The 27,377-nt window shown below is 44.6% G+C and overlaps 1 protein-coding gene and 1 non-coding gene across 2 annotated transcripts; both read right to left on the bottom strand.

Annotated features, from left to right (window-relative positions):
- Positions 1-1,153: 1,153 nt before the first annotated feature.
- On the bottom strand, positions 1,154-27,279 carry Dcaf13 (DDB1 and CUL4 associated factor 13). Its single transcript, XM_040730382.1, has 11 exons — positions 27,096-27,279; positions 21,651-21,850; positions 17,654-17,761; positions 15,075-15,164; positions 13,701-13,856; positions 9,219-9,296; positions 7,365-7,447; positions 4,813-4,977; positions 3,188-3,323; positions 1,600-1,763; positions 1,154-1,333 (listed from the first exon to the last, which is right to left on the bottom strand). The coding sequence occupies exons 1-11, from the start codon at positions 27,163-27,165 to the stop codon at positions 1,246-1,248; spliced, it is 1,338 nt and encodes a 445-aa protein (XP_040586316.1). The 5' UTR covers positions 27,166-27,279; the 3' UTR covers positions 1,154-1,245.
- On the bottom strand, positions 13,918-14,080 carry LOC121133745. The gene has a single exon (XR_005870724.1). It is a non-coding gene; the product is annotated as a U1 spliceosomal RNA (small nuclear RNA).
- Positions 27,280-27,377: the final 98 nt, after the last annotated feature.

Here is a 27,377-nt window from a genome sequence, read left to right as displayed (position 1 = left end):
CACTGAGGGTTTGGAGCCAAAGCATGAGTTCATTTCCGGGCATTGGCTTAAGTGCTCAGGAAGAAATCAAGCACAGAGGCGCACACCCACGCGAGTGCACACGTACACACGCACCCCCCATACACACGAGAGCCCGCACACGCACACGCGCCGCATACACACACACACCCAAGAGCACGCACACGCACGCCGGGTACATACACACACACCCACAAGTGTGCGCACAAATGCGTACACATGCATGCACGCACACACACGACTCGCACACGGCTGGCAGTACAAGAGCATGTGCACACATGAGCACCTGCCTGTGAGGGTTCAGTTATTCAATAAATAACCCACCCACTCACAATACCCGAATACTGGTGAGCACCAGTTCATGATGCTTCCTAGTCCCTGCCATCAAACACCGTAGTACTTTCTATGTGGCTTCGGGTCTCCTGTGAATGATCAACAGTGTCCACTTTGGACCTCAGCTGACCAGGATGCTCTCTGGACATCTTGCCCGTGACATGGCGACACAAGGGCAATTACAAACAAGCTAAGAGCACCCTGCTGCGTTTCCATCAAAGACAAGTCACGGTGGCCACGGGCACGGCTTAGTGACAAGGCACTGGATACGCTTCTCTTCCTAGGGCTGCCCTAAGCCTGATCCCCTTATCTTCTTCTTCTAAGCGGGTTCTCATTACCACCATCCTGTCCTCCTTCAGGCTCTACCCTGACCATCTCACTTGTGAGACCTACCCGTGCATCTTCTTACAAAACACTGAACCCCCGAGTGACATTTCAGAACGGTCACAATCACGCTAAGTCTAGATTAGCCCAGGCTCCAATTACAGGAAATTGCTCATGTCTGACTAGTCAGGCTCTGTAAAGTGTGGGACACGGAACTATCACCATGGGAACCAGGTTGTGGCGGAGCAGGAGGTAGCGCCAGTGACAGGCAGGCGGCACTTCCCTTCGAGGAGGGGCACCACAGGCTCTGAGAAGACAGCAGGCAAACACCATGGGGTCTCATTTGCTACACGGCAGATGAACCTGCGGCTGGTTCTGCTGTTGCACACCAGCTTCTAGATCAGACAAATGGGAGTAAGAAGAGCAGAGAAGACGCCGCAGCCATGAAACGGAGAGAGAGAGAAACACAAGTGCACTGTTACTATTAAACCACAGCCGGGACGTTTATTTACAGAGTTCCAACCAGAAGTCGCAAATAATTAGATATGGAGCTGGGTAGAAGACAAAACATTATTTCACAACTGCCACCACGTGTTTCTTCCTCTCTGACACAATTGGCACAGATCCAGGCTTGCTATGTTTACGACGATTCATTTCCCTAGAAGTAAGCAAAATACAGAAAATATGAGTAAGTACATAAGAAATCATCTCAGCCAGAGGAAAACAAATTCAAATCATAAAGCATTTTCTTCACCAGAAAAACTACTGAAAGCAGGCAATGGCGGCACATGCCTTTAACCCCAGCACTCGGGAGGCAGAGGCAGGCGGATCTCTGTGAGTTCAAGACCAGCCTGGTCCACAGAGAGGAGAGGGAAGACAGTTAAAGGGACTAAGGGGACAACAGTCAGATGCTCTAACACGTACTTTCGGCGGCGAGCTTCCCTCATTACGCGCTGCTCCTGAATCTGGCTGTAGATAGATTTCGGGAGATGCCTATGGCGAGCAATCCGTTTGACGTGTGGATGATACTGAAACTTTTCCTTTAACTTCTGGTTATAATCGTTCGCTGCTTTTTCCCGTGATGTAAGCTAAAAACAAGGAGCATTTGGCATCTCGAATTCTTTAGTTTTCTTGAGTATAAAAACCTAGGAAGCACCCTCTTGCCCTTCTCCCCAAAATTCAACTTTGACAACATACAGACAAAATCACCAGTGAGCTTGCACGCCTCTGCAAAGTTGTTAGTAACACTCTGCAGACAGCAGCTGTTCTGGAGGCAGCAGAGCCGCATAAATAGATGCCAGAGAGTAAACCAAGTGCACTGCACGGGCACAGCTGTGAGCCCCACGGAGGGGACCTGTTAGGCACAGGGTACAGAAAAGGCCTCCATAGTAATAATCAATTTAGGTTCTGGTAAAAGTCTAACTACGTGAAAAGAAAAACAGTGATCCCCAAGTAGGCTTTGTTTAAGAATGCCAAGAATAAAACAAACACACTAGACCATTCAATAATGAGAGAAGACAGAGCAACACCTAATGATAACTGAACTTAAAATAGAATTACCTTTCAATATTGCTTACTGTGCCTGGATTCTACTACTGGGGCAAGGCAGAAAGCACTTCAAACCTAACTAACACACCCCTTTTAGTAGCTGCTTCTCCTATCAACCACGCTTCACTCAGGAAAGCGGACATTCAGAAGGATCAACAATAACAAAAACCACAAGTCATCGTTATTCTGACCGCTCAGGTGTAGCTGCATTTTCATGGAATCAACTTTGAATTCAGTTTGTCAGGTCTTTGATATTAGATGATGGCTCAGGGACCATCATCCTTTGATATGCACAATCACTACCACTGTAACAGAACAGGGGTCTCCCAAACCCAGCAAGGAAAACACAAGAGGATCAATCTGAATTGATCAAATCTGCTGACACTGGCGGTGGTGCACACCTTTAATCCCAGCACTCAGGAGGCAGGGGCAGGTGGATTTCTGTGAGTTCAAGACCAGCCTGGGCTACTGATGGGAGTTCCAGAACAGCCAGGACTACACAGAGAAACCCTGTCTCAAACCCCCACCCCAAACCAAAAAAAAAACAAAAACAAAATCCCCCCAAACAAAACCAGAAAACCACAAACCACAACAAAAACCTTCTGAAAGTGCATCTGTGTGTGCGCTCATCGACAGCGGTGCCCGGGAAGGCTCCAGTCCACGTGGGCCCCCTCCGCTGCTCTCCACCTTATTTTGTGAGACAAAGTCTGTCTCTGAACCTGGAACGTGCCAACTCAACTAGCTGGCCAGCCAGGGATCCTCCTGTCTTCTACAGAACACTGTCTGGTGTACTGGTCTGTTGCTATGTCTTTTCTTTTTTCTTAAAGAAAGAAGTGTGCTCTAGGGATAAAACCTGGGCCTCCGCACGAGCCAACTTCCCAGTCTTGCAGGAACACAGTATCAGTGAGCCTAGCTTGGGTTAGTTGCTGACTTTTCCATCAGGATGAAAGTAAACTGGCCTTACCACACCCAGTTTCTCCGATGCATTGGCTTTCCACAGACGGATGTTCATTTCATCAGACCCACACATAATGTACTTGCTGTCAGAGGTCCATTTCACACAAATAACGTGCTGCATTCGCTTTGTATGGTAGACTTCCCTGGAGAAAAGGAATTAAGTTAACATCTTCAGATTTTCTTCAACCACTGCCTACCAATGACCAGAAAAGCACTTTAGTGTCCTGAGGAAGTATACAAGGAAAATTCAATTGTGTTTCATTGTATTTTCATTGAACTTAACCCATTAATTCTAGTCTAGGTACGGGGAATTCAAACAAACAAACAAAAATGGATGACCTGACATAATGTATAATAGAAATAAATATAAACACACTAAGCAAAACCAGACATAGAAAGTTTCACAGAATTGCAGAAAACAAAAAATACAAACAAACAAAAATAATAATTATTATTTCAATTCAGGGATAACTTTGGAAGCTTAAGAAATGACACCCCTCACCCCCAAGAGATAGGATTTCCCTATGTAGCTCTGTAAACCAGGCCTCAAAGTCAGAGATCAGCCTGCTTCTGCCTCTCGAGTGCTGGGATTAAGGGAGTGAGTACGCTACCATGCCTATCTAGACTTGGCTTAGTCTTAATAAATACTTACTCCTCCCCAATTTCATTCAGGTCAACAGTCACTCCCTCCTTACTAACATTTACTGGAAAATAAAATGAACCCATGAGCCTCCAAAGAGCATCCAGTTCTGAATTTAGCTTGGGCACACTGTTTTAAATGCCTAATTGAAGTGAGAGTTTATTTACATGTGTGAAAAACACAGGGAGAGCTGCAAAAGTGTCTGATAAGTTGAGGTAAGTATCATCTAATAAATGGCGACGTCAAGTCACGCCTACTTGGAAGCGCTGTGAAGCATGCTAAGTGAATTCGTAGAAGATGCTATATTGGGAGCCTTAAGAAGGACATTTCAAAGGAGTACAAGGTCAAGGGAACTAAGATGAGACTTCTTAACTCCAAATACAGAGAAAACGAGTCAAAATGCAGACAGCTTGATGGAAAGGAAACAGGTCGACTAATTATCCACAGTAAAATAAAAACCACATCACATATGACTTATAGACTGTATACCTCAAGTGTACTCACACACTAGCCTTGTTCATGGCTTTTAAGATATGTACTAGACATTGAAACTGCAAGGAATTTATGTTTGGAGAGGGACAATGGGTATTAAAATGAAGCTTACATGAGACTTTCTCTTCAATGTCCTGCTTTTTTGCATGCTGATGTCATACTATCTGCCATGACACAAGACGAAGTGTACCCTGCGTGTCCCAATGGCTGGGTATAAGCCCTATCATATACACACAAACCAACCGCCTTTTAAGAGAAAATAAATGACTATTAGGCCTAAGTAAATACAATGCAAAAAATAAGTGGTTTAACCAGCCCGGGGAATTGGTGGCGCACGCCTTTGATCCCAGAACTCGGGAGGCAGAGGCAGGCGGATCTCTGTGAGTTCGAGGTCAGCCTGGTCTACAGAGCGAGGTCCAGGACAGGCTCCAAAGTTACACAGAGAAACCCTGTCTTGAAACAACAACAACAAAATAAGTGGCTTGCTGGCAGTCACATACCTGCTTCGGCTTTTGTCCACAGGAAAGATTCTAATAGATTTATCAAAACTAGCAGACACAAATTCTTTTCCAGTGGGGGAGTAGTCCACATCCAGTACCGCAGACACATGATCCATGTGGACCATTACAGGCATGTCCAGTGCACGCATATCAAAAGTATACAAGCTGTAAAACATGGTTAAATATTTCACTCAAATTTCTAGAAAGAACCCATATGTACTATTAAAAGACATCAGTAAAAACAAGAACATTAGCTAAACAATGACCCTGTTAACAGGCAGTCTGATTCTGAATACAGTTAAAGAACATAAGACACATAGAAAAACACCAACAATTCTTACTACTTTGTAACTTTACACAAAACCAACCAAACAAACAAACAAAAAAGCCCCAAACCATTGACATGGTTCAGTGGGTAAAGGTGTATACCACCAAGACCAGAGGACCTGAGTACAATCCCCAGAGCCACACGGTAGAAGAGAACCAACTCCCACCTGGGCCCTCCATACATGCATTCTGGACGAGGGCCCCCAGTGATCCTGATTATGCTGGCAATTCCCAAACCAGGATAAATAACTCTTTGTTTAATCCATTCAATCTACAGCAGTCTGTTAGTTTGTAATGATACAAAACAACACACGCCGACAAACACCTGAAAAATGCATAATATTTCTTATCAAAAGACAAACCACTCTGGGTAGGGTACTTATGCCTTCACGCCTATAGCCTCAACAGTCAAGAGACGGAAGCAGGAGGCTCACAAACCGAACGGAGGCCAGCCTGAGCTAGGCAGCAAGTTCTAGGCCATCACAAACGGAACGGAGGCCAGCCTGAGCTAAGCAGCAAATTCTAGGCCATCACAAACTGAACGGAGGCCAGCCTGAGCTAGGCAGCAAGTTCTAGGCCACCCTGAGTCTACTGATTCTCAACATTTTTTTCTTTTAGCAAATTGCTTTCTTTATCAAATTCTTTCAATACTCTGTGGAGAAAAAAATGCAAGTTTGTTCAAATTCCAAGCACCCCAATCCATCTGGACAGGAATGCCTAATGCTCTTAGTTAGAGCAATTCTTCAGGCAGTCACCTACTCTACACCCTTCTTCTCACAGAGAGCAAAACACAGTACTGGGTAAGGTTAAACAGCCTGCCCACTTTCTGCATAGTAATCGGACACCTTAGATCTGAATTTGAGTTTATTAAAAGTTGCTGTAATGTTTAAAGAAAGACAAGGAAGACAGAACAGACACCACAGCAGACCTTCTGTCTGAGACAGGCTCACGTGTAACCCTTGAGCCAGGAAGCCAAATTTCCCCACAGCAGACGGCCTAAACTCCTCACTCTTAGACACACACCATCACACCCACCAAGAGTATCTTAAAAATAAGGACAATCAGGGGAAACTAGCAGTTATTTCTTATAAGAGATATGCCTTATTTTAGGAACTGTAGATAATTCTTCCCAAGGCAAGAAATGAGAAATTCTAAAAAGGCTCTGAAAAAAGATTACCCTGGCAAACAGCTGACTGACAATGTACTTTAGAAATACTAGTAGAGGTCACTACACTGCAGAATTACTCTCGTCTTCATGGTCTTTCATTGCACCAGCACCATTTCATTTCAAAGCATCCATGACAGCAAGCAGAGGCCTCACTGTGGCTGGCACTGCTCGGGACCAATGCACTTCTTCTCAGCATAGGAATGCTAACACAACTTAAGGCACCGAAGTCCCGTGTACGAGCTCACACCCTCGCTCTCATATCCATACACTGGACAAAGTGAAAGCTACACACGCTGGTTATACATCTCACCTGAGAACAGTACCAATAGACTAAACGAGGCAGCCAATGTTTTAACAAGAGTAAACCACTACATAAGGAATCATAAAATCTCAGTTCAAAGTAAGTCTGCTACGTCAGTTTTACAGCACAGCAAATACATAAATCTAAACTCTCACTCAGTTTGACCACATGAGCATCAGCTACTTGAGGAGTCACAAACACCCGTAAAAGCTGACATCGCTTCCAACAAAACATGTCTGTCTGCTCTGAAACAACGTCTTCCTATACAACCCAAGCTGGCTTTGAACACACCACGTAGCCTCTGGAGTGGTAAGAACGCATCAGGGAGCACACCTGCTAGTCCAGGCATCATTTAAGCGGCCTACATCAGAGGTCACCCAGTCTCTTCTGTGTGGTCAATGAGCATCCGGTCTTCACTGTAACTATCCACCACAGGCATTACAACACAAAGGCTGCCCTACCAGTACATAAGCGAACGGCATGGCCATACTCATCAACTGTTGGACAAACAGAATTTACCCACAGATGTTAGTTTACTCTTCTTTGTCTATGTTATTGTGAAAGCGGAGGAAATATTTTTTCTAAAAACCTCTTTTCCAACTTGGGAAGTTATTTTCAGCAAAGCAAATGACAGTTTTCAAACTTCCTCATGCAAGCGGACTTTCTAGGTAAAACATACTGTATTAACAAGGCAAGGCATGGCAAGGGAGCCACTTGTGACAGGAGTAAGTTTCTTCTACAAAGAGACACACTTACTTATAGTCTTCATTGGCTGCAGTAAAATGGAAAGCTTCCATCGGGTTCCAACAGATTGTATTTGTTCTCATATCCAAGATAACCTGGGAAAGGAGGTGTGCATGACCCCATTACCACAGAGTTAACACGCACAAAGCGAGTACATTTTCTACTTTCTTCTTTCCGACTCAAGCAAATACTTTTATATGCACACCACACAAGTCAGGCCAGTGGGGAAAGAAATCAACGACTGCTTCCTCAGAACACAGTGGTTAAGTACAAAAAAATAAAATAAAAAATGTTTAACAGCTGAACTGCAAATAACTTAGTAGTTTCGTTAGGAAATTTAAACAACAACAAAAATTAAGATGCAAATACAAGCAACAAATGGCAGCGTAACAAGTTAGGCACAGAATTAACCGTGAGCTTAGGGTTAAAGCCCAGAAGAAGTGTCTCCAACAGGAAGGGGGTTGAAAGGGCCTGTGACGGCTGGTAACAACACAATGGTATTGGTATTTGCGGAGGAAGAAAGTAAAGAAACCCATGTATTCACTGTACAAAGCTGAGCTCTCAGGTACTTTACCCCGACTAACTGCTTCTGGGGAGGACTACTATAAATAAAAAAGATAAAACAAGGCAGCCTAAGAGGCAGAGGCAGCCTGCTCTACATAGTGAGCTCCAGGACAGTCAGAGCTACACAGTGAGACCCTGTCTTAAAGGTAAGTAAATAAATAAACAGCGATGTTGTCCATTACTACCTACATGTGACAAACTCCAATTAAGCACTGCTTTACAGTTTAAAACAAACAGATAAACACAAAGCTCAGAGTTCAAGTGAACTGAATGACAGGTTACAATTATTTTCTTCAATTTACAGCTAATATAACTCGACTAAAAATGGACTATGCATTTAGATGTGTGTACTTACCAAAGACAACTATTTAGTAAAATGTCAGCATTCTGCTAAATGCTAAAAAGTGTCATCTCTCACTTCTATAAATACACTGCAAGGTACTAGTTAATACCATTACTTTATAAAAGAAATACAGACAGCAAAGTTCATATGTCACATGAATGAGTACCTAAATTTGTACTTTTAATGAAGAATGAATATGCTAACATCATTCTTCCTACCTTTAATATCTCTGAATCTATCACCTCATTACGAAAGTGTTTTGTTTTTTCTTATTCTTTTGACAGTCTCATAAAGCCTGGAACTCAGTGTGTTTCAGGGATGACCTTGAACTCCCGCCCTCCTAGTTCCGCCTAGCAAACCTGGGCACCACATGTAGCAGACAAAGGAATTTCATATGTGAGCTGAGGCAATGGACTCAGTGCATGAATGATACCCAGCCCTTCTTGTGCCCTGACACTGCTACAAATGCTTGATGTCGTTCCATGTACAAACATCTAAGTCCTGAAATGACAACGGTGAATAAAAAGACTATTGCAAAACCTCATCCACAAGACGGTGCTCGTGTAAGCAGAGTCAAACCAGCAGCAGGCATGTAACTAAAATCATTGGTTATATGAATGAGTTCTAAAACTGTCTGGGATAAGTAATGGGTATGTCATATGATAACTAACCCCCCTCAAGCTAGCACATATTAATCAATGTAACGAAACACCTTTCATTTGAAAAGTTTCACTTTAGCAAGTACTGATTTGATGCCTAAGATGTACTGGCATTGTGGAAGCAACAAAGAAACGGCGTCTAAGTCAATGGAGAGTTGAATGCCACTGCCATCCTTCCGGGCCAAGGAACATCTCTATGAGGAAAACAAGGCTGCAGCACTGGTTTCTCTGTCTGGCCACCCGCTATGCAGAAGGCTCTGCCGTAACAACCCCACAAGTGAGGAGGAGACGGGAACGCACCTTTTTCAGAGGAGTTGCTTGCCGCATGTCATACAGCACGATATTCCTGTCAGAAGCACAGCTTCCCAAGAGATACGTCTAAAAACAATCGTAACAATCACCAGTTAAAAGCCAGGCTTGGAAACAAACATGCCTATTCAAAGCACAAGTTATTTATCTTTAATATGTATGTTAAACCCATTTTATCAGGATATAATCAGTCACCCACAATCTCAGCTAAGTCAAGTGTTTTCATACATCCCATGCATGTATTCCAGTCACCGGCAACAACAGCGTGTCCTATTTATAGCACAACGTATTTTACTTACCTGCTCTCCAATGTAATAAGACTTAAGTTACTGCTTCTGACTACTATAAATAACACTTCAGGAAATATGTCCAGCCATTTAAATTCTTCTTTTGAATTTTTCCTTAACATAAAGTTTCAGGAGTGGTATTAGTGAGCCAAAAGTGTACCTGATTTTATGACTTTTGATATTTAAGGCTATTTTTTAAAGTGATACCAGTATCGTAGTGTGACAGATAATGTACCTTAACTGGATGAAATCAGGCAGTCAATTAAATGCTCTATATGACAATATTTCCTAAACACTCGAATTTTCTGCTTTATTAGAAGTTAAACATTTCCTTTTGTTTGTGGGTGCTGCATAAGTATGCCCTGTCTTTTGTCCAACCGTGTGTGTGTGTGTGTGTGTGTCCTGTGCATGTACATGTCTGCCTGTGTATGCACGTGAGTCAAGGTGCGTGGGGAGATTGGAGGTCAATGCTCCCTCTATTGCTCTCTCTCACTGTCTGTGACAGGATCGCAAGCTCTGGGGAGCCGCCTGTCTCTGCTCTCCATAGCATGGGGCTTGGGGCATGCGCTAGCACACGGCTTTCATGTGAAAGCTGGGGACGCAACTCAGGACCTCATGCTTCCTCAGCGGGCACTGTACCCCCTGAGCCATGTGTGTACCCCCAAAGACAGCAGTCTAGTTCACTATGCCGTCCGGGATGGCGTCAACCTTGTGACCCTCCCGTCTTGGTCTCCAGACTGCATAGATTACAGGTATGTACCACCCCACCTTACTAAGTCAATTTTCAACACACAAAGCACTTATGACAATCCTTGGTATTGAGTGCGAATAAGCTATCATCGGGTAGACCCCGAGTCCACTTGTGTGTGCGTGTGTGTGTGTGTGTGTGTGTGTGTGTGTGTATGCGTGTGTGGTGTGTGTGTGTGGTCTTGCCTGTGTGTGGGAGCCAGAAGTCAATTAGGGTTCTCCATCACTCTCCGCATTATTTATTTAGTGCATGCACGTGATCATCAGGAAACAACTTTACAGGAATGACTTCTCTCCTTCTGCAATACGGGTTCCAGGAACTGAACTCAGGCGTCAGTTGGTGGCATATGAGGTGCCCTAACACAGGCTACAGACACGCCACCATGCTCAGCTTTTACATGGGTGCCGGGATCAAATTCAGTCCCCATGCTTGTACAGCAGGCTGCTGGCCACTGAGCCATCTCTGTGCCTGACCCCACCCTCTGTAACAACACTCTTCCCTATCCATGGCTCCAGACACCACAACCCTTAGCTCCCACCTAATAATGCTACTTCTCACTGAAAACAGCAGGGGAAAGGGACTTACTACACAGCAGTATGGCCAGCTAGCTCCTCCTGTGTGCACACAGTTTAATGGCATAGCATCAACTAATGTTAAAAACATGATTCGGGTCCTACTCTTCTCAAAAGCCCGTCTCAACAGCTGCTTCTGAAGCCTCTGCTAGGTGCCCTTAACCTCCTAACCTTCGTGGCTTTTCATTGCTACTTTTGCTACCAATTTCTAAAAGGAAGACTGTAATCTGAACACAGCAAAAAGTTTCACCTAGACTGAATAAAAACTTTCACACTGCAAAATGTGGCGATCCTCAGTATTAACCAGAATTTTAGGCTTCAATATTTTAACAGAAAATTAATTATTAATGAGTAAAGGAAATAACGACTCTATTTGTTCACAGCAATCTGCCCCGCCCTTTCCATTAGCTTTAATACAGGGTAAGAGGCATGTGCACCATTTGCTTTTATCACTAAGTCAATTCATAAGATTAAAAAAAACAAAGCCAGTGGACAAATAGAGCTATTAAATAGGCAAGTTTGAAAACCATAGTCGATAGGTCATAACCAGTAATTATGATTTTATAATTGGCCATTAGATGAACATTTCATGACATGTTCATCAAAACAGGAAAGCAAAATATTTGTCTGTCCCCTCAAAAAGTAGCAACCACTGTCTGTCTGTGTTTACTGTTGTGCTGATAATGACCACCAAAGTGAAGATGGAGGAGTAAAACCCAGGAACACACAGCTCAGCCAGGAATCAAGACTAGAATCAGCCAACCTTTGCCATAAAAAGCCAGAAGGAAAGTATATTAGGCTTTCTGGGCAGGTGGTTCCCATAGCAATTATTTGACTTTTTCACTGTGGTATGGAAACAGCCACAGACAGCACAGTAAGGTGGTCTGCTCGTGTTCTGTAAGACTGTACAGTAGAGTGGTCTCCTTGTGTTCTGAAAGGCTGTACAGTAGGGTGGTGTGCTCATGTTCTGTAAGACTGTACAGTAGGTGGTCTGCTCGTGTTCTGTAAGACTGTACAGTAGGGTGGTCTACTCGTGTTCTGTAAGACTGTACAGTAAGGTGGTCTGCTCGTGTTCTGTAAGACTGTACAGTAGGGTGGTCTGCTCGTGTTCTGTAACTCTGTACAGTAAGGTGGTCTGCTCGTGTTCTGTAAGACTGTACAGTAGAGTGGTCTGCTCGTGCTCTGTAAGACTGTACAGTAGGTGATCTGCTCATGTTCTATAAGACTGTACAGTAAGGTGGTCTGCTCGTGTTCTGTAAGACTGTACAGTAAGGTGGTCTGATTGTGTTCTGTAAGACTGTACAGTAAGGGGGTCTGATTGTGTTCTGTAAGACTGTACAGTAGGGTGGTGTGCTCATGTTCTGTAAGACTGTACAGTAGGTGGTCTGCTCGTGTTCTGTAAGACTGTACAGTAAGGGGGTCTGCTCGTGTTCTGTAAGACTGTACAGTAAGGGGGTCTGATTGTGTTCTGTAAGACTGTACAGTAGGGTGGTGTGCTCATGTTCTGTAAGACTGTACAGTAGGGTGGTGTGCTCATGTTCTGTAAGACTGTACAGTAGGTGGTCTGCTCGTGTTCTGTAAGACTGTACAGTAAGGGGGTCTGCTCGTGTTCTGTAAGACTGTACAGTAAGGGGGTCTGATTGTGTTCTGTAAGACTGTACAGTAGGGTGGTGTGCTCATGTTCTGTAAGACTGTACAGTAGGGTGGTGTGCTCATGTTCTGTAAGACTGTACAGTAGGGTGGTCTGCTCGTGTTCTGTAAGACTCTGTACAGTAAGGTGGTCTGATTGTGTTCTGTAAGACTGTACAGTAAGGGGGTCTGATTGTGTTCTGTAAGACTGTACAGTAGGGTGGTGTGCTCATGTTCTGTAAGGCTGTACAGTAGGGTGGTGTGCTCATGTTCTGTAAGACTGTACAGTAGGGTGGTGTGCTCATGTTCTGTAAGACACTGTACAGTAAGGTGGGATGGACAGACACACCGGCGACCCTGCTCTAGGCCTGTGTGCAGCCTCATGCAGAAGAGTGTTCGCAGGCACAGGCTGGCGGCAGGGTGGCCTTGTCTGCCGCCTCCCAAGTTCACCCTGCACTGCAGCACCCACGTCCCGCTCGGTGCGCCAGCGTCACTGAGAACTGTTGGACCCTGCTGCTTCGACTTAACCTTCCCTCCTCCTCTTACATTCGCATTTCAGGACTGTCTCTTACAGAAATTAACACTGAAAGAGAAAGCATCTTGACTGAGTCTTTGGGACAATGAGGGTCGTTCCACTCCAGAAAAAGACAAGGAAAGGTCCGGAGTCCAGCGGTCACATTAGCCTCCAGGCTAGCCTCCCTTCCCAAGTTCACATACAAATGGGCAGCGTGTGACAGCTGACCTCCACATCTGCACTTAGAGCAGAAGAAATTAGAAATAAACTCAGACTTCTGGGCAGAAAACACCTCCGTCTGTAATTACCATGCAGTCCAAGAGTGGCCATGCGTGAGGCACGGGCACCCATATGACTTATGCATGGGAACAGCATGTGCAGTGCCCATTCCCACAGATCTCTAGAGGGTCAAGGAGAAGGAGCATCCCCCTCCAGGTACAATGGTATAATCTGTGGAGCTCGAGTGTGGAAAATTAGAGAGAGGCTTAGGCAAAAGGATCACAAGCTCAAGACCAGGCTGTGCTAACCAAAGCCTGTCTCAAAAGCACAACAAAAGGAGGTAAGTATTTATTTGGAGTCTATTCTCACAACCAGGAGACTTCACAGAACCCAGATACAACATGGAAAACTTATCAGCTGCTACAAAACCTTTAAAATGTTTCCCAAACAGAGCTAAGACTTCATGTGAAACAATGAACAGAATATAGATTAAAAACAACATACCTCAATGGGGTTAAATTTAACACTGCTTATACTGTCAAATCCCCAGTTCATTGAGCATATAGGGTTGGTTCTTTGTTCATCCCAAATGTCTACTTGCTGTCCACATGTGGCAAAGGCGGGGTCCTTCCAGTGATGATCAATGCCAGTGTACACTGTCTTTGAAAGCAGAGGGTGTTAGACATGCTCACACACTCACACTTTCATCAGCAGATCTCAAGGGGTGTCTTTCCTCTTTTATCACCACCCTTTATCACAAACTGTGCAACTGAGCTTCCTACATCTGGGGAAGTCACAGGGTTAGCATATCCAAATGTGAAATGTAAACTTCACCCTGGAAAAGCCACCTTACCAATCATGGGATCTCCCCCTTGGGTAAATCTAAAGAAACTTCTTTGAAGCCCTTCAAAAGGGGCAAAAAAGTGTCAGATGGTGATGGTGGTGGTGCAGCCTTTAATCCCAGCACTCGGGAGGCAGAGGCAGGGGATCTCTGAGTTTGTGGCCAGCCTGGTCTACAGAGCGAGTTTCAGGATAGCCAAGGCAACACAGAAACCCCCCAAATATATAATGCTGAAAACATTATAAAAATGAAGCCAACTGTTATTTTTTTTTAATTTATTTATTATGTATTCAGTGTTCTGCCCAGGCCAGAAGAGGGCACCAGGTTGCATTACAGATGGTTGTGAGTCACCATGTGGTTGCTGGGAATTGAACTCAGGTCCTCTGGAAGAGCAGCCAGTGCTCTTAACCTGTGAGCCATCTTTCCAGCCTGAAGCCAAGTGTTTTTTGAATGACTAATCTGTTATCACCTGGAGACTTTCTCATCTTGTAACACATCCTACCCTATCTCCCTTTACGCGTGCTCTGAGCTGGCTGAACCCTGCAGCAGCGCCTAAACAGACAGGCATGCGGAATGGTGCGATGAGGAGGGAGACACACATGCTGAACCTAGCTTCACAGTCCTGTCTGCTCATTAAGGGCGTCGGCATCACAAAACATGCGCCCGCCACTTGGGGAATACTCTGTGACGAGTGTGACATTACACAAGGAGCACAAACTGCTCCACGAATGGGAGTCCTAATGGGAACTCTGAGCTTCACACAAGATCTATGATGACACGAACCAGACAGAACCCAGCCATTACTCCCTAGCATCCGTCTTACACAGCTCTTCCACGGCCTCCTGTGACAACTGTCTCCCTGCGGCCTCCACATGACCGAAGAGAAGTCCCACTGTGCTACAATGAGCACAAAGAGATGCTCGTACTCTCCAGCGTCAACGGGCCGTAATCCCACAGAGCGGCACTTTTAAATACTGTGAGCAGGCCAACTACGAGCCCTCGCCCTCCCCGCTGGCCCTGGCGCCTGTCGTGGTTACCTTTCCCAATATCGTGTGAAGCGGCTCCTCCTCTTCCCCACAGCCCGGCCCATCCATTCTCCACTGCTTCACAGTTTTGTCATCGCCAACCTAGACACAAAGAGTCGTCAACACAAACGCCAAGCTGTCAGTTCCCATCTCTTCATTTTCACGTTTACTGATGCCTTCGTTCTCTACTACTTTATCACAACAAAGACTTGTAACAAATGCACAAAGCAGAGAAAATCAAAAACAAGAGTGGGAGTAAAGCAAACACATAAGACTAGATCAAAGTCCGGGAATCAGGAGGAAACACGTATTATAACAAATGGGTACTGGCCCATAAAGGTAATCACTTACAAAGTTTTGAGCCCGGCATTGTGGCACACACCTACAATTCCAGGATTCAGAAGGTAAAGGCAAAAGGATGGTGAGACCGAGGCCAACATAGGCTATACAGGCTACGTAGTGACTTGGCGGTGGCTCACTATCCTATCTCAAAGAGTCAAGCATGGCGGGGGTGGACTTCCAGGACCTGTGTCAGACAGCTCACAACTGCCTCTGACTCCAGAGGACCCCATGCCCTCTTCTGCCCTCACCTGAATGCATGCTGCCCACTTACATATACCCAAGGCACACGTACACATAGATAGTTTTGTTTTTAAATCTCTTTTGCCTGTATAGTGACACACACTTTTTAGTCCCAACTCTCAGGAGGCAGAGGCAGGTGGTCCATGCAAGTGAGGCCACCCTGGTCTACACAGTGAGTTTCAGGACAGCCAAGGCTACATTGTAAGACCCTGTCTTGAAAAAGAAATGGCAGGGGCTGGGGGAGCTAGCTCAGAGCACTTACCTAGCAAGAAGATCAGTCCCTAGAACCCATGTAAATGGTTGAGTAGTGTTCACTACATCTAGACACCAAATCTTTATCTATTTGTTGATGGACACTTAAGTGAATAATACTCAGAGAAGACTTTATTTATTTTGAATGCTTAGAAAAAAAAGCAAACCACACCAAAAAATCAACAGCGGGGTTGCGAATGGAGGCTGGCGAGAGAGCCTTGTCTGGCACACACAATGCTCGCCTTAGTGCCTGGTTCCATCAAAAAGGGAAAGCATACCGCAAATATTGTGGGTGGGATACTATTGCTTTATGAGTTCACATAGCCAGAGGAAAGTCTCGCGAAGAACAGAAGTCTCAGCTGCCTGCAGCTCCAGCCTGCCACCCAATTCCTTCACCACAGATGGCAGACATTTCCAGTGTGTCATACAGTTAGTTCTGTCTGCTCAATGGCTACTAGGTTTTCCTACTTAAACAGAGGCATTCTGTAGTGCCAATTCCCCGGCACCTCTAGATGCTCACTTACAATTTCCTCACACTGATGCCATACTATAATCTCAATCGTTAGTTCTGCAATGATGATACCAACGTTAGTTCTGACTTTTCTTCTAAGTCCCAGAACCTCATCTATAAAGGACAGTCCCTTCACTCAAACAGCCTGCAGTGAGTCTAGTTCCTCACACTAGACCTTCCCTCTCCTCTAAGCCTGCTGGTGACCGCTGACGTCCTTTCCACAGCAGGAACAGCTGTCTTCCCATGTACCTCTCAGTCATTGGACAGGCTCGCCAAGCCTCCAATATATCCTGGTTTCAGTCCCCAGGCAGGCCCCCTATTACTCTATGCAAACAATGAGGACTGCCTGCCAGCTGAGCATTCACTGCTTTTGAAGCAATCATCCCAGAGCACAGCAGGGAATCTGTTGTTCACCTGTCACAACGCCATCGGTGAACTCCATCAATATTCACAGCAGTCACTCATAACAGCAAAAAGGTGCGAACAAACTAAAACTACATTGGTAAATGAATAGGTACAAAGATGGTGATACATGCATCACTGCTGATCTTAGCAACCTCAGAAAAGAGATTACAGATATCCTACACCACAGACAACCTTGACTTCGTCATGCTAAGTGAGAAAGTCGCACATACAAAGATCGTATGATTCTTCTCATGTGGGGCATCTATAACAGGCAATTCAGAGAAACAGAAAGTGGACTAGTTGTCACTAGGGCTGAGGGGAGAGCGTGGGAGCTATTATTGAATACCGTATTAGGACAGCACGACAAGTTCTAAAGTGGACACCGATGACAGTGGCACAATGATAAGAACATACTGAATATCACCAAATTGTATACTCAAAATTGTTGAAACAGCAAGTATTCTATATAGTTATTCTTCTCCCATACACACTGTTTCCAGTGGTTCCTTACTGATAAAATACAAAGTATTCATCTTAGCAATAAAAATTTTCCATAGTAGGTTACATAATCAATTGCACCTTAATTCCCATTGACCCTACTTCTCGATGTTCAGATAATAGCTCAATGGAGTTAAGTACTTGTTTATAAAAAGGCAAACAGTAGTAAGTAATAAGGCTGGATTACATAAAGAAAAGTAGGACTTTTCAAGGTTTAATGAACTCCTTTGTACTAATGAGCTCCAAAGGTCCTCGGAACAAATAAATGAACTTGAACATAACTTATGCAATTAGATCCTCCCTGTGCCTGCTGGAAAGACTGCTGAGCCGACAGGACACTCACAGTAAAAAAGGAAGTCCCACAAAAGCGAGTGCAGATCCCTCGTACAAAACCTTCATGCGCTTGGATCGTTCGGACACATTTTCGTTTAGTCAGGTTCCAAATCTTAACCTATGATAAAACAGAAAATCTCAGAGAATTCTAAATGTAAAATATTCTAGAAACCCCACATTGAAAAGGCTATGAGTCACTCTACCAGGCACTAAAACCAAAATCCTTTGGATTAAAATAACATACTGCATATGGATAACTGTATCAATAGCATAAACTTGGCAACTGTCAGATACTGTTGATTCCAAAGTGTTTCAGAGTCTTTTTCCCTTACTAGAATGGGAAATGAAGTGTTCAGCCATCAATACCCACTTCTGTGAGAAATTCAAATACCTTTATTATAAACATGGTAAGTTTATGTACTGTCAAATTAAGCCTTGCACCATCGAACTGGTACCATTTTAAGATTAGATAAAAAAAAAACCCACTAAATATTACTTCAGGCTTAAGAATTAAACTGAAGTCAAACTGAGGGTAGCTAAAAGGAAAGGGGTCTGTAATGGAATGTGTGAGTTTAGGAAATCAGGTCTACAGTGGACTTGCCCTTTAGTGATAGAGTTTAGAACAGCGGTCTACAGTGCACTTGCCCTTTAGTGATAAGAGTTTAGAACAGCAGATCTACAGTGGACTTGCCCTTTAGTGATAGTTTAGAACAGCAGGTCTACAGTGGACTTGCCCTTTAGTGATAGAGTTTAGAACAGCAGGTCTACAGTGCACTTGCCCTTTAGTGATAGAGTTTAGAACAGCAGGTCTACAGTGGACTTGCCCTTTAGTGATAGAGTTTAGAACAGCAGGTCTACAGTGGACTTGCCCTTTAGTGATAGAGTTTAGAACAGCAGGTCTACAGTGCACTTGCCCTTTAGTGATAGAGTTTAGAACAGCAGGTCTACAGTGCACTTGCCCTTTAGTGATAGAGTTTAGAACAGCAGGTCTACAGTGGACTTGCCCTTTAGTGATAGAGTTTAGAACAGCAGGTCTACAGTGGACTTGCCCTTTAGTGATAGAGTTTAGAACAGCAGGTCTACAGTGGACTTGCCCTTTAGTGATAGAGTTTAGAACAGCAGGTCTACAGTGGACTTGCCCTTTAGTGATAGAGTTTAGAACAGCAGGTCTACAGTGGACTTGCCCTTTAGTGATAGAGTTTAGAACAGCAGGTCTACAGTGGACTTGCCCTTTAGTGATAGAGTTTAGAACAGCAGGTCTACAGTGCACTTGCCCTTTAGTGATAGAGTTTAGAACAGCAGGTCTACAGTGCACTTGCCCTTTAGTGATAGAGTTTAGAACAGCAGGTCTACAGTGCACTTGCCCTTTAGTGATAGAGTTTAGAACAGCAGGTCTACAGTGGACTTGCCCTTTAGTGATAGAGTTTAGAACAGCAGGTCTACAGTGGACTTGCCCTTTAGTGATAGAGTTTAGAACAGCAGGTCTACAGTGGACTTGCCCTTTAGTGATAGAGTTTAGAACAGCAGGTCTACAGTGCACTTGCCCTTTAGTGATAGAGTTTAGAACAGCAGGTCTACAGTGGACTTGCCCTTTAGTGATAGAGTTTAGAACAGCAGGTCTACAGTGGACTTGCCCTTTAGTGATAGAGTTTAGAACAGCAGGTCTACAGTGGACTTGCCCTTTAGTGATAGAGTTTAGAACAGCAGGTCTACAGTGGACTTGCCCTTTAGTGATAGAGTTTAGAACAGCAGGTCTACAGTGCACTTGCCCTTTAGTGATAGAGTTTAGAACAGCAGGTCTACAGTGGACTTGCCCTTTAGTGATAGAGTTTAGAACAGCAGGTCTACAGTGCACTTGCCCTTTAGTGATAGAGTTTAGAACAGCAGGTCTACAGTGGACTTGCCCTTTAGTGATAGTTTAGAACAGCAGGTCTACAGTGGACTTGCCCTTTAGTGATAGAGTTTAGAACAGCAGGTCTACAGTGCACTTGCCCTTTAGTGATAGTTTAGAACAGCAGGTCTACAGTGGACTTGCCCTTTAGTGATAGAGTTTAGAACAGCAGGTCTACAGTGCACTTGCCCTTTAGTGATAGAGTTTAGAACAGCAGGTCTACAGTGGACTTGCCCTTTAGTGATAGAGTTTAGAACAGCAGGTCTACAGTGGACTTGCCCTTTAGTGATAGAGTTTAGAACAGCAGGTCTACAGTGGACTTGCCCTTTAGTGATAGAGTTTAGAACAGCAGGTCTACAGTGGACTTGCCCTTTAGTGATAGAGTTTAGAACAGCAGGTCTACAGTGGCACTTGCCCTTTAGTGATAGAGTTTAGAACAGCAGGTCTACAGTGGACTTGCCCTTTAGTGATAGAGTTTAGAACAGCAGGTCTACAGTGGACTTGCCCTTTAGTGATAGAGTTTAGAACAGCAGGTCTACAGTGGACTTGCCCTTTAGTGATAGAGTTTAGAACAGCAGGTCTACAGTGGACTTGCCCTTTAGTGATAGAGTTTAGAACAGCAGGTCTACAGTGCACTTGCCCTTTAGTGATGAGTTTAGAACAGCAGGTCTACAGTGGACTTGCCCTTTAGTGATAGAGTTTAGAACAGCAGGTCTACAGTGCACTTGCCCTTTAGTGATAGAGTTTAGAACAGCAGGTCTACAGTGCACTTGCCCTTTAGTGATAGAGTTTAGAACAGCAGGTCTACAGTGGACTTGCCCTTTAGTGATAGAGTTTAGAACAGCAGGTCTACAGTGGACTTGCCCTTTAGTGATAGAGTTTAGAACAGCAGGTCTACAGTGGACTTGCCCTTTAGTGATAGAGTTTAGAACAGCAGGTCTACAGTGGACTTGCCCTTTAGTGATAGAGTTTAGAACAGCAGGTCTACAGTGGACTTGCCCTTTAGTGATAGAGTTTAGAACAGCAGGTCTACAGTGCACTTGCCCTTTAGTGATAGAGTTTAGAACAGCAGGTCTACAGTGCACTTGCCCTTTAGTGATAGAGTTTAGAACAGCAGGTCTACAGTGCACTTGCCCTTTAGTGATAGAGTTTAGAACAGCAGGTCTACAGTGGACTTGCCCTTTAGTGATAGAGTTTAGAACAGCAGGTCTACAGTGGACTTGCCCTTTAGTGATAGAGTTTAGAACAGCAGGTCTACAGTGGACTTGCCCTTTAGTGATAGAGTTTAGAACAGCAGGTCTACAGTGCACTTGCCCTTTAGTGATAAGAGTTTAGAACAGCAGGTCTACAGTGGACTTGCCCTTTAGTGATAGAGTTTAGAACAGCAGGTCTACAGTGGACTTGCCCTTTAGTGATAGAGTTTAGAACAGCAGGTCTACAGTGGACTTGCCCTTTAGTGATAGAGTTTAGAACAGCAGGTCTACAGTGGACTTGCCCTTTAGTGATAGAGTTTAGAACAGCAGGTCTACAGTGCACTTGCCCTTTAGTGATAGAGTTTAGAACAGCAGGTCTACAGTGGACTTGCCCTTTAGTGATAGTTTAGAACAGCAGGTCTACAGTGCACTTGCCCTTTAGTGATAGAGTTTAGAACAGCAGGTCTACAGTGGACTTGCCCTTTAGTGATAGTTTAGAACAGCAGGTCTACAGTGGACTTGCCCTTTAGTGATAGAGTTTAGAACAGCAGGTCTACAGTGCACTTGCCCTTTAGTGATAGTTTAGAACAGCAGGTCTACAGTGGACTTGCCCTTTAGTGATAGAGTTTAGAACAGCAGGTCTACAGTGCACTTGCCCTTTAGTGATAGAGTTTAGAACAGCAGGTCTACAGTGGACTTGCCCTTTAGTGATAGAGTTTAGAACAGCAGGTCTACAGTGGACTTGCCCTTTAGTGATAAGAGTTTAGAACAGCAGGTCTACAGTGGACTTGCCCTTTAGTGATAGTTTAGAACAGCAGGTCTACAGTGGACTTGCCCTTTAGTGATAGAGTTTAGAACAGCAGGTCTACAGTGCACTTGCCCTTTAGTGATAGTTTAGAACAGCGGGTCTACAGTGGACTTGCCTCTCCATCACACGCTCCAGAAAGAACAGTACTCAGGCTCTTGGGGTGCTTTGCCAGGCAATTGACTCCATCACGGTGACCATCCAGGGACGCGAGGAATGGTTTTGCAAACACTCGTTCCAATTTGGTAGCATTTAAAGCTCTTACGTATTCTCGTGGGACTTCAAAAGGATGTAAGGTAGGATCATAGTTTCTTGGAACTGGAATAAGAATAATCTCTTTTTAAAAAATAACTCATTTACTATTTCCTGTGAAAAGCCCCAGCTAATCATGTACTCTGTTACTCAATAAGCCTTTAGTTAGGGATACTGCTCAGTGTCTAACACTGTGAAAGATACAAGTATGCCTGTCACCTGCAAACCTTTTCAAAATCATTATATATATATATATATATATATATATATATATATATATATATGGCCTTACACGAGTAGACTACACACACGAGCACGCACACACGCGTGCACACATGCACGCACACACCCCTTTCCTTCTATACTTCCTACCATATTTAGCTGGGTTGTGACCCTTTGCAGGTAGGGGTTCCAACATATTGTTCGTTTGCACACCTATGCCTAGCACAGTATCTGGAACAAAGCCAAGTACCATGATGACCTTTTACTAAACTAAAGCCTGTGCTGCTTGTGCTAGTCGTCATGGCACTGAACCCTGCTGCACTGACAGACACACAACGCTGTCTTTTTGACTATACAACACAGCTACCATTTATTGAGCACTTTCTACACTTGCTGACTCTCTTGAAAAGCACTGAAATCAGAGCTCACTGAGTTCCAGACAGAACTCCAAACACCTGTCTAACTCACAAACTCAGGGTACATTCTACTACTGTCTCCTACTCTATAGCTGGTGAAACTGAGGCCCAAAGACACTAGTCACCTGCCCATCAGCCATGTTCTTAGCTAGTCTGCCAAACATACTGTTGTCTAACCAGATTCAACATGTAACAGTAAGTGTGTTTCCCTTGGACTCCCCCTGCTATCTGTGCTCTGACTAACAGCATCTCACATCCAGCAGTAATGAACTCAGACCTTGGTCATTCCATCTTCAGTCTCCAGTCCCCAAACCCAAACACTCATCGTCTCTGAAACAGTCACCCTTCTCTTCCCATGCGTGTACTAACTCAGGGCCAGCCCCGTCACACTGTACCCGACGACATAACATCACCTGTACTTGATCTGGTAGCAGCACTGCTACCACATTAATCAAGCACATGTCATTCCCATAACTACATTTTTAAGGCTCCCCACATTAGACTGTGTGTCTCACCGTAACACGGCTTTTGAGCAGGTACATTTCCTACAAGCATGCATTAAAGATGCTTGCTTTTCATTAAAATTTTGTTTCCAATTAAGACTCCTGAGAGGGATCAGACCTCCAATTGTGTGTTTCAACTTCTGGTTTTAATGGCGACACACAGTGTCATGTTAATACATGCAAACACACTCACACAGTACCGACCTCACAGCGTCATGCTAATACATGCAAACACACTCACACAGTACCGACCTCACAGCGTCATGCTAATACATGCAAACACACTCACACAGTACTGACCTCACAGCGTCATGTTAATACATGCAAACACACTCACACAGTACTGACCTCCACACAGTGTCATGTTAATGCATGCAAACACACTCACACAGTACCGACCTCACAGTGTCATGTTAATACATGCAAACACACTCACACAGTACTGACCTCCACACAGCGTCATGTTAATACATGCAAACACACTCACACAGTACTGACCTCACAGTGTCATGTTAATGCATGCAAACACACTCACACAGTACTGACCTCAGTGTCATGTTAATACACGCAAACACACACACACAGTACTGACCTCACAGCGTCATGTTAATACATGCAAACACACTCACACAGTACTGACCTCCACACAGTGTCATGTTAATACATGCAAACACACTCACACAGTACTGACCTCCACACAGTGTCATGTTAATGCATGCAAACACACTCACACAGTACTGACCTCACAGTGTCATGTTAATACATGCAAACACACTCACACAGTACTGACCTCCACACAGCGCCATGCTAATGGAACGCTAACATACTATAACCAAGAGCTTGCTGGAACATTTGGTTGATACATGTGACTGCAGTCCCTGTGAACCTCTCCCTGGTATAGTTAACATGGTACTGGACAAAGTGAGGACTGTCCTTCATAAAAACAAGCAGATCCACAGAGAAGATGCTTAGAGCTGGCGATATCCATTTAGGTATATTTACTTTTTGGTCATATCCACCAGATTATTGAAAGTTACTTCCAAAGTATGTTTTGGAATGTTCTATCTACTCTGGCTCCTACAGCTAACTGATATTTAATAGTTAAAAGAAGGTATATCGTGCTGTTTCCACGTGTTTTCATGAAGACAAGATCCATCATTATAGACAACACATTCAGTAATAAGAGTTTTAAAATAGTGAAAACATTTCCAAACATGTCTTTTCTGAACAGCACAACTTTTTAGAAAGCAATTTCCTCATTTATCATTAAAATGGACTTGGGAAAGTTGAACATGGTGCTGCACACCTTTAATCCCTGTGCTCCAGAGGTAGACGCAGGAGGACCTCTAGGAGTTTGAGGCCAATATGGTCTATATGAAAAATTCCAGGCTAGCCAGAGTTACAGTAAGACCCTGTTTCTAAATTAAGTAAATGGGAAAAAGGGACTTGGAACAGATTACATGCTTTATTTTCTTTCAAAAGTTAAAAAAAAAAAACAAACATCTGAGTTAATATCCATAACTAGGGAAAAGCTTAACAATTTCTAAAATACTTAACTCAAAGTTAGGTTCTTCCAAGAACTCTCCCATAGAGAGTCAAGCTACTTCTTCAAGAACAAACATTTTTATAGTCTTTCCCTTCACTCTACAAATTATTATACCCCACAATAATATAGACTGTAATATATTACAGTATTCTAAAGGTAGAAGCAAGTCCTCCCTTGTCAAATCTACTCTTCTCGGGATACTTAGCATTTGGCTGAAATGAGATTGTAAATTCATTATATTACATAAATAAAAACTAGAAGATCTTGTTTGTTTATAAACAGGGTCTCACCATGTAGCCCTGGCTAGCCTGGAACTCACAGAAATCTGCCTGCCTCTGCCTCTGTTTATTTGGGTTTTTTTTGAGACAGGGTTTCTCTGTATTGTTTTGGAGGCTGTCCTGGAACTCACTGTGTAGACCAGGCTGGCCTCGAACTCAGAGATCCACCTGCCTCTGCCTCCCGAGTGTTGGGATTAAAGGCATGCGCCACCAACACCCGGCTTGTTTGTTTTTTTGAGACCAGGATTCTCTGTGTAGCTCCAGCTGTCCTCAAACTCAGTCTCAGTTTTGAGATTGAAGGCTTGAACCACCAAGTTTAAGATAGGAAATACACACTGGTATTCTAATTGTTTTCCCCATATTGTAATAACACTCGTAACACCTACTTTTAGAGGTAGAGAATTAGTTCCAAGCCCTCGCTGGTGTTCTAAAACTTAGCCTCACTGTCTCATCGGCTTCACCGGGTGTGCTCACTGTCATTTAAAACTGCCTCACACTTTCTTTCTGTGCATCCCTTCCATCAAGACTTAACTTTCATCTAAATCCATCCAAACCTCACGCACCCCTTAATATATTCACCTTAAGCCTTCAAACCACAATCACTGTCTCCACCTCCAACCTCACCATCCAGTCAATGGCAGACAATAACACGAATGTGACATGTGACACACGCCTCGAGCTCGGAGGACACCACAGTTTAAAACTCCCAGTAAAACCACATGGAAGGTGCTCCTACACATGAACCAGCCACTTCAGAATTATGGATATCTTAAAAACAAAGGTTCGCCAGCCTGGTCTACAGAGCGAGTTCCAGGACAGTCTCCAAAGCCACAGAGAAACCCTGTCTCGAAAAACAAAAAAAAAAAAAGGTTCAACAGTACTTATCCCAGTATTTAAAATTTACAAGGAAACAGCACAAGTAAAATAATAACGTTAATCTTATCGACTTTTACTGAGGGTATTTTGAGATAAAAAATAGCAAATGTATTTCTTGTTTTGTTTTATGGTGCTCCAAAAATTCTATTTTCCCATTTTGCTATTAACATTTCCATTATGAAATAAAAATAGAGTTATTGCTTTAAAAAAAAGGTGGTAATAACAAAAATGGCTGTATCTCTTAGAATAAGATTCTGTGCCCAGGCTGTCACCCATTCACTCACTCACTCATTCATTCAGATATTTATCTGATTCACTGTCTAAACACAGTGCATACAAGGGACATGATTTCCCCCCCTCTCTGCAAGCTCAGTCTACTAGAAAAGCCTGCTAATCAAAATATATATATAACCATGAGACAACCTGATAAGCACTGACAGAAATCTAGAAACATGCCCTGGAAATACAGAACTGGCACTGAAATGCAGCAGGGCACGAGCAGGGTTTAAGTATGTAAAGATTACGGCTGAGAGGAAGCTTCCCATAGCTACAGCTCAAAGACAAAGGCTGCATTGCACCCATACTGGCAAAGGTAACTAATGCAAGATTCTTCCAGCAGCTCATTGATTGGTTAAAGTGGTGAAGGAAGGACCAGTGAGCTTCGAAGGCTCAAGAGAATGTCAAATCCAAGAGACAGATCTGATTTGCATTTAAGAAATACCTTGTTAACTTGGGAGCAAAGACCACACACCTCTTAGCAAAGCTCACACACACACACACAGACCATACACCACATCTTAGGAAAGCTCACACACACACAGACCATACACATCTTAGCACAGCTCACACACACATACAGACCATACAAATCTTAACAAAGCTCACACACACACACACACACACGTTGACGACCTCCAGTAACCAAGACTGAAACGTCCCAGCTCCCTCTCCTACCACCCCCTCTCGTCACTCCACAGTAGATATAACCAACTAGTTCTATTACTCTCTTCGGCGAGAACGCTCTGTCCACACGAGCCTGGGCTCCTGCCACGCAGGTTACCGAGAACTAACAACCCACGAGGGGTCGGCATGCCCCGGGGGAGCAGATCGGGAGAGACAAGACCCACCCACTTCATTTCTACCCCTCTCTCCTCAAGCTCTCGGGAGGAGCTGTCATCCAGTCTCCGCCGTCCTCCCTTCCCCCTCCGGAAGGAGATCGCCATCAGAAGCGGCCCAGCGCCCGTGGCGGGGCAGCCCGGTCTCCCAGGGTCCGGGACCCTTGACTCCCGAGGAGCTCGGCTCAGACCCCACTCTCCCGGGGAACGACGCAGAGCCGCCGCCGCCGTCCGCAGCTCGGCTCCTCCGCAGCCCCGGGTGCACAGAGCGGCCCGGGCGGGCAGGGAAAGCCGGGACCGCAGCGCCGGCCCCGCCCCCAGCCGCCCGCACGGGCGCCGGAAGTGCGGGCCTCACCTCTTTGGATGTCCAGCTTGGTCTCGCGGACGTAGTTGTCCGGGTTCCGGCTCAGCATCTTCACCTTCATGGTGGCGGCTCCGCGTCTCCGACTCCACGAGCCTCCGGCCCCGGGGCTCGCCTCAAGCCGGCCGCCTCGCAGACACGCGACTTCCGCCTTCCGCCGGCTTCTTCCGGTCACGTGGCTCCGCCGCGTAGCAGCCCGCTTAGCTCGGCTGGACCCCGCCGCGTTTCGTAGTCGATCCGCTCGGGATTAGAGGCCGTCCTACGGCGGTCGCTCGC

Source organism: Mesocricetus auratus, unplaced genomic scaffold (genome assembly GCF_017639785.1).
Source record: "Mesocricetus auratus isolate SY011 unplaced genomic scaffold, BCM_Maur_2.0 Super-Scaffold_100023, whole genome shotgun sequence".
Lineage (NCBI taxonomy): Eukaryota > Metazoa > Chordata > Mammalia > Rodentia > Cricetidae > Mesocricetus > Mesocricetus auratus.
This window is presented reverse-complemented; position numbering and strand designations above follow the sequence as displayed.

What these genes read in the sequence shown, in the direction of transcription:
- Dcaf13 (XM_040730382.1), bottom strand. Translation starts at nt 27,165, where the DNA reads ATGAAGGTGAAGATGCTGAGCCGGAACCCGGACAACTACGTCCGCGAG. An exon ending in GTGGGACTTCCTTTTTTACT is followed by an intron (nt 15,165 to 17,653) that starts GTGAGTGTCCTG and finishes CTTTGTGTCTAG; the next exon opens with GTTGGCGATGACAAAACTGT. An exon ending in TTCACACGATATTGGGAAAG is followed by an intron (nt 13,857 to 15,074) that starts GTAACCACGACA and finishes CTGCTTTCAAAG; the next exon opens with ACAGTGTACACTGGCATTGA.